At 38.8% G+C, this 7,840-nt stretch overlaps 1 protein-coding gene across 3 annotated transcripts; it reads right to left on the reverse strand.

Moving 5' to 3' along the window:
* Positions 1–3,701: 3,701 nt before the first annotated feature.
* On the reverse strand, positions 3,702–6,745 carry LOC119414597. 3 transcript variants are annotated; one of them, XR_005187012.1, is made up of 3 exons: positions 6,269–6,745; positions 5,607–5,676; positions 3,702–4,265 (listed from the first exon to the last, which is right to left on the reverse strand). XR_005187012.1 is itself a non-coding variant. In XM_037681698.1 (2 exons), exons 1-2 carry the CDS (start codon positions 4,658–4,660, stop codon positions 3,970–3,972), a joined length of 366 nt encoding a protein of 121 aa, XP_037537626.1. In that variant the 5' UTR covers positions 4,661–4,663; the 3' UTR covers positions 3,702–3,969. The 3 variants fall into 3 exon arrangements, 1 of the variants encoding a protein (XP_037537626.1); XR_005187011.1 differs by lacking the exon at positions 6,269–6,745 and adding an exon at positions 5,794–6,092; XM_037681698.1 differs by lacking the exons at positions 5,607–5,676; positions 6,269–6,745 and adding an exon at positions 4,591–4,663.
* Between the last annotated feature and the right edge of the window lie 1,095 nt (positions 6,746–7,840).

Raw genomic sequence — 7,840 nt, forward strand, 5'->3', positions numbered from 1 at the left:
ACAATAGAAAACAATAAAAAAGCTTAGAGAACAGTACAGATGGAGTATTCAATTATAATACAGATGTATTATAATTAAAACATGGTTTACATACAAAACATAATTAAAACCTTAAAACATAAAACAGTTATGGAAGTTATTATGCTTTTGTACTTCAAAATCTTGAAACACATTAATTTAAACTATCCTGGACCTTTCTTTTTTCCTGTATGAAGCTAAAATAAATAGGCAAGTGTTATACCTAAGTTTTTATGGAAAAATGGCCGAATATATAAAAATAAAATAATTACTGGGATTGTCAACATACTATGTAGGCACGTCTCACCCCTGCAAAGACTTAAAATCGACTTTTAACGAGATGTTGAGCATGCACAGAATCAGAATCAGCTTTATTGATGAGAATGAGGTAAAATAAACTACTGGTTGTTAGTGGTGGTAGTTTGCAGATTGTGGGTTATTGTTTGTCTGTTTTCCCTGCGCGCCCTCTCCTGGACAGTGGTTGTCATTACAACCTCTGTGTGTTTGTGAGTTTTTGTGCTTTGATGCAGAAATTTGAGAGAACCTGAGCATTTACCACCAATCCACAGTAGACATGTCCTGTGGACGCTGAAGCTCCTGTTTTTAGTGACTTCATTTATATTTACACGAATTATGATATTTAGACTGTATTGTGTTTAAAAACTCTCAGTTAAACTCAGTTTATATCATAGGACAATCCAACAAAGTTCAGTCAGGTCATCTGAACAGTTTATTTTTTGTTGTTAAGACCTGAGACGTTTCGTCTTTCATCCCATTGGTTGAAGTGGTTGGTCCACTATGTGGGTGTGTTGCTTGTGGGACTCAGTTTGCTGTTGCTCCTTGGACTGATGAAGTCCTACGGATGAAGGATGAAACGTTTAAACAGCAACAACAAATAAAATGAAACCGTCCAGATGACCTGACTGAACTTTGTTGGATTCTTTATCTGGAATATTGAGCATGAACTTTGATGTTTATAGGACAATGTTTATGGGGTGACGTTTGTAAAGTTGCACAGTCAAAAATTAGCATCAATACTTTGATTTATTTAGATTTGAATAAGATTTTTTTTCTTTTTTTTCAAAGTCGTATTTTCACCATGTTATTCATACATTTATAAATGTCATATTCCCATCTAAATATTTAATTTACAAGATAAATATTTAGTTTACAAACTAAACTTAATTGCTAAGCTAAACATTTAATTCCTAAACTAAATATTTAATTTATTAACTAAATATTTAGCTTGGACCTAAATATGTATATTTACAAACTAAACATTTAATTTCTAAAATAAATATTTAGTTAGCTATCTAAATATTTACCTCAGACCTAAATATTTAACTTACTAGTTAAATATGTAATGTGTTAGCAAAATATTTAACTTGCTAGCTAAATATTTAACTTGCTAGTTAAATATTTTGGTCCCAGCTAAATATTTAATTAGCAAATTAAATATTTAATTGATAAATTAAATGTTTAGCTTAGAAATTAAATATTTAGTAAGTAAACTAAATATTTAAGTGTAAATTAAATATTTAATTTATACCTAAATAATTAGTTTAACTAAATATTTAACTTGCAAGTTAAGTATTTAGTTAGTAAAATTCATATTTATCTTGTAAATTAAATATTTAGTTGGGAATTATGACATTTACAAATGTATGAATAGCAAGGTGAAAACATGACTTTGGGGGAAAAAAAATCCTTATTAAAAGCTAAATAAACCAAAATATTGATGTTAATTTTTGACTGTGCAACTTTACAAACAGCACTCCATATATTCAATTCTTACAAACAAACAAGAAACATTTTCATTCTACAGAAATTCAACTTATAAATGAATTTATTAACAACATTTAGAGGTTGGATGTAATTTATTATTCTTTATGTCTCAAAAAAAGGAAATGAAAGAAAAGTAATCTGACAATCTTTTCTATAATTTGCACAAATACTTTTTCACAAACAAACAAATATTAAGTTGAATCAGTATTAATGATTTTAAAATATTTTGTAGAATTTAATAGGCCATTTGTGTTTTTTTTAATAAAATGTAAAAAAAAAATCAGCAGCTACAACAAGAACATTTATTTTTTTTCATCACATGTCAGATGCATGTTTGTGTTGGTTTGTTTTGGTTAGTTTAAAGAATCTCAAACCAGTTGTAATGACCATAATAGACACTAGATGGCGGTGAAGGACCACTTCAGCATCCAGTCTCATTAAACAGAGTTTACAACATAATGACATGTTTTCAGGCTCACACAGTGAAGCTTCATCTCACTTATTATCACATTACATGTAGAGGGTTTACAGCAGCAGCAAGCCCATGACTTCAACCATGACATTTATTTTCTTCTACACGACTAAGTCTTCCTGTCAAACACCACCCGTGGTCCTGTCCTGGTGATACGTGGTTCTGATGAGATAACCCAGATAGCTGGAGTTTTCAAAAAGTCCCCGTCAACCATCCTGCTTTCCTCTGCACGAGCCATGGCCTCCAGCTCAGGGGAAGTTTCAGGGGACCAGTCTGCAATAAACTTATCCTTGGCTTCACAGTAGTTCACCTCCTCCTCCTCTGGCTGCTCCCCTAACAACCAGTCTGCAAAACAGAAGGACGTTTTTATTCTGCTTTGATGGCTCTGGTTTTAAAATAAGTACATACCAGCAAAATCATGGATGAGGTCTTTGATGAGGTGGCCAATGATGGCGTAAAGAACAGACACCACGATGAAGACGGCTATGAGCAGGTAGATGACATAAGTAGGCAGATGGACAGAATCTCGAGCAGGTGGAACGTAGGACTCATAGATGATTGTTCCATCGTCGTCTCTGTAACGAATGTTTGGGCTCTGAAGACGTGCGTCCATCACTGTGCGGTCAGTCTATGAGTAATCACTCAGTGCCACCCCTGCACTAAGCCAAGGTAAGGATTTAAGTCTTTAACCAAGAGCGGAGCTGCTAAAAGTTTAGTAGCAACATTAAAAACATTCACAACCAAGACCTTCAAATATGTTTCAGTTTTTTAAGGGAAACTCCACTTAAAGCAAATGAATAGAACATCTCACCTTCAGAAACGCTTCGTTTTGTTTGTACAGATCTCGCTGCATGTTTGCCCATAAAGATGAGCTCATGAGCTGCTGCGCCTCAACGTAACCCGCTCAGGGTCAGCAGAACGCCCGTGAGCCCAGATTTATCTGCGGTAATTAGACTGCACTCTTTTCTCACCTTACACAAGTCTCATTCACTCGCCCACACACAAACTCTCAACTATTTCCAAATCAGGTTTATTGTCGGATTCACTGTCTAGAAACCAAATATACTTTTATATGGTGGTGGAGGAAGCTGGATTTGAACCAACAACTTAATATTTATTGTAAAGCTACTCTCTTCCCTGAGGCACACCAACCCCTGTGCCTGTCTGTCTGTACTGGACAATAAGTAGTACGGATGATAAACAGTAATCCTCGGCCTTTATAATTAGGGTCACCTCAGGCAGGTATTAGAGCAAGGTAAGATGGATTATTGAAAGCAGACAGGACACAACAACCAACTTATGTTGTATGAAGTTGTTTACTGGAACTTATCCCCAAGTCCAACCCCAGAACAAGGAAAACATGAGCTAAAACAGAAATAATGATGGTTGTCAAACTTTTACTGATCACAAACAGAGCTCGTGCATGAACTAAAACGTCTGCAAGTTTGCAGTTTGACATCTAGTTTACGAAACATTGTTTTAAGAAAGAAGGATTTAACATATTGCCTGATAACTCAGGTCAGTTTAATCAAACTACTGGATCATGTTCACACAAACTACTAAATACATAATAAAAGAAAGCATATTACTGTAAAATGAGCTCAAACTATAACTATATGGGTTTTTACATCAGAGTTGCACACTACAGCAAAGACATGATGAAAACTGATGTGAGCCACAGTTGAGATGCAAACTCAGAGGGAAGTGACAAAAGGCCCCGCGGGGCATTCGAAGGTCACACTATGAGTAGACATCCTTTTCTCTCCTGGGTACGAGGAAGCGATAGCACTTCTCAGCGGAGGCTGGGACGACAGACGATGGGGTTCTCGGTCTCCCTGGTGGAAACCAGGAAGTAGCATTTCTTTTTCTTTCTCCATCCTCAGCGCACCTCCCGTTTCTGTGTGGTGACTGAAAAAGCTGAGTCGCTGCTCCTCCTCTGTTGTCCCGTCCTCTGGATCCACCTCCACTGATTTGGGCCCGAAGATCCAGTCTGTGACAGGAAGCAACATTTTAGGACTCAAGCTGTCAGCTTTGTCACTTCGACTGTTCTCAGAAGTTAACCACATTTATATAGTGCCAAACAGGTTTCACTTTAATGTGTCATTTTCACTGTGGTTTGGACAGGAATGCTGAGGTGCTAATGTTCACGCCAGAAGGTAAGTTGTCCACTGAAGACAGATCACAGGGTAGGACACAGCCATGAGACAACGAGCATGAGACTACTAGATTACAGCACAAACACTGGTGTCAGAGTGGACACAGAGACGGATGAACGAGGGAGAACATCACTTTACGATGCTCCAGCTGGAGGTTACCTGCCAGGTCATGCAAGAGGTCATTAATCAGGTGACCCACTATAGCATAAGTGGCCACTATAATCAACATCACACCAGCTAGGACATAAACTACACTTCGTGGTAACGTTATGGCATCTCTCGCTGGAGGGATGTAGTCCACAAAATACGCGTCGTCTTCATCCTGTCTGTAGAGCTGAAGGAGCTGGCGCTGCCCGAACACCAGCTGGCTGAGGTTCAAAAGCTGAGATCCTCCTGAGTTCCGGGGCTCGATTACTCGCTCGTTCATTCTGCTTTCAAACTTTGTTAACGCTGAGAGAAAAGTAGTGAAGCTTTGGGGCTGTTTCTCCGCATCACTTCATTGTGAATCTTTGGAAAAGAGGTGACAGGAGGGAGAACACTGGACATTAGAAGATCTGAAAACTTTTAGTGACGCAGGGGAGAATGACAGGACGGAGAGGACTGATGGAAACAAACGCACGGCTTTCTGACACGTTTCTCCGTAAGTAAAGAGAGAAACAGCAATGTACTTTGCCTTTTCTTTGAATTTCTTCAAGAGAACTGGCATTCCTTTTTTTTTACTCTTTCATGGAGGGGTCAAATTTTCTGGAGGAAAGTGAATGTAGGACAGACAGAGTTAATAGGATTGAATCAGACATAAAGGAGTATCAGCTTTCCATCTGCAGGGATTAGAGATATGTGCGAGGAGAGGAGGACAGTAAGGCACAAAAGAGGCTTATGGTCATCTGTGACCAGGCTGCATGTGGAGATACATATGATACAGAAATCCACATGAACCCACTTTCTTCAGGGTTTAAACAGAGGCACACCATTCATAAGAGTGAACATCTGTTTCTGTACGTGTAACATGAGATAACCCAATGTCTCAGTTACAATTAAATATCAATTAAAATAATTTGTAGATGAGAATGTCAGCACATTGTTCAGTGCAAAGATGATTCAATGTGAAATGAGAAGTATGGGAAAAAAAGGAAAACATGAAGCACTGGAGGAACATTTATGATCATTTGCCTTACCTGTTCAGCGTTTTCTTTAATCTGAGAATGACAGGGTTTCAAAACAGGTGCGTAATCTACTGCGGCAACTCTGGAAAATAACCACAAACACACAACAAGATCAGGTATCATAGTGGAGGGGGGAAACATCTGACCATCACTGTTTTCCTCAACAAATACACAGCAATTATTATTATTTCATCCTCACAGATCTTCTCTGAGCAGCATCTGTCAGATAATGTCCTTTAGGATTTTGGCTCTTCTTCTTTCGGCGTTGTCACGATTCTGTAATACTCGCGAGCGATAAACTTCCACTCCATGATGCTGACGGCTATGTTGGCGAAGAGAATGAACCAAGAGACTGGGTGCAAACCGTAGTAGAAGACATGCGCCATGTTCAAAGATGCAAAAGAAGAAGAAGAAGCAGCGAGACCAAAGGCGGGATGAAACGAATGTGTCTCCGGTTGAAGGCGAGCAAAGCTGTGAGGTGTTCTCAAGTAATCCTTCGCAGGATTTGGTTGACACTGTTGCCGACTTTTCAGTGAGTCAGCAGAAAGCAAAGCACACGGGTTCATTAAGGGTCACCTGGGGAGCTCCACTCTTAAGAGGTGCTGCATCTGCTTTTAAAACCACCACCCCGAGGACAAGTCACACAATAATACAGTTTTCTATTAGAAGATTACCTGTAGAAAACGACTCCTTGCAGGAGTCTTCGATTTTCTGCTCTCAAGATTAAAATCAAATAAAACCAACTGTTGCAAATACGACTCCACAGAAAGCACTACAAGCTGAACTGCTTTTCCAGACTAGCCCTACTAGCAGAAAAAAAAAAAAGCCCAGTCAGTCAGTCAGGCAGGCAGGTAGATCCATGCTGGCTCCTTCAGGCTGGGGTAACTATCTTCTTGGGTTTGTCTTCTGGCTCCACCAACCACTTCAGGTAAGCTTCACCCAGGATGAAGGCCCAGTAGAAGATGGTCAGAGAGGTGTTTACGGTCATGATGCCGATGATCAAAGGGTTTATCATGGTGGGTAAACCTGTAAAAATCTGTGTCACGTCAAATGAAAAAAAAAGTGTGTCTGCTGTGTGGGCAAAGGGATGTCTGTGTGACCTCCTCTACGCCTGCCTCTCCTCATGAACTCCCCACCCCACTCCAATCTCCCGCTGCACTGGTCGCTAAAGTTTCTGTGGCAACAGCGGCGTAATCCTCTTAGCAGCTTTGTTACTGAAGAGGAGGTTGCATTAAACACAGCCCTTCACAAATCAGAAGGTGTCGCTTATTATTTTTTATAATTTAACCAAGCAGAAGCTAATTTTTATTCAAGGTTCTCATAATGATGGCGTTCATACAACACCATTTATTATATTAATGTTTGCTCTGAACTTTGTGTTCCCTGTCAGGAATAATCCACAATCTAATCAAAACTGGAAACCAGATGCAAGAGAGTTTAATCTTTTTTTTTAATCTTACACCAAACAGGCTTCTTAAATGAACCTTAAGAGGTCACCGGAGTTGAGACAACACTCTCCTAGAAAGTATGCGCAGGATGACCTCCATCATTACAAAGTCAACCACAGCAGCTAGAATCTACTAATTACAGGCTATTAGAAAGCAAAAGTGAAAATGTAGCTTGGTGTCTTAAAAAAAGGTCACAGGCTAATGATTCTGGGTTAAATTTATGGCTTCTTTCTGGACTGCAAACACAAACAACTTTCATCTCCTTCACTGTTATTATACTGATTACCAGCCCAATGCAAGATGATTTCTCTTTCAGGATAATTGATGCTTTTCAAATCAACTTTCTCTGTCTGGAACAATCAACACATTTGTTTAAAATAGGTTAATTTATCACTTGATTTTAAACCTTCGGATTTTTGGCTGATATCCGATATGCCGATATGTTAAAACTTATTTGGCCAATAACGATACCACTACCGATACTTCCCCCTAGACCTACTTACAGAGACCACATAGCTTTCTCTGCTGTGGAATTAAAATACTACATTATTTTGCATGGTCTTTACCAGTTTGGCTGCTACCAAATACAGATGCCAAAAGGGGGGCTGAAAATGATCTAACACTTCAACTTGGATTGTGTTTAATGTCAAATTTATTCATGACATTTACTCTCTCTAACACAATGACAACACACAAACAGTGCAAAGTTGGAATTATTCACTCAAACTCAACAGCTTGCATGACGTCATAAAAGTTGTGCTGGCACTGCAGGTATCCTTGTCACTAGGTTGTCATACA

The sequence above is a fragment of the Nematolebias whitei genome, chromosome 9 (assembly GCF_014905685.2).
Source record: "Nematolebias whitei isolate Nwh7 chromosome 9, NemWhi1, whole genome shotgun sequence".
Taxonomy (NCBI): Eukaryota; Metazoa; Chordata; class Actinopteri; order Cyprinodontiformes; family Rivulidae; genus Nematolebias; species Nematolebias whitei.

Coding starts and splice junctions, on each gene's coding strand:
- LOC119414597 (XM_037681698.1), bottom strand. CDS start 4,660: ATGTTGATTATAGTGGCCACTTATGCTATAGTGGGTCACCTGATTAAT. Junction 4,266..4,590: donor CCTCTTGCATGACCTGGCAG/GTAACCTCCAGC, acceptor TTCCTGTCACAG/ACTGGATCTTCGGGCCCAAA.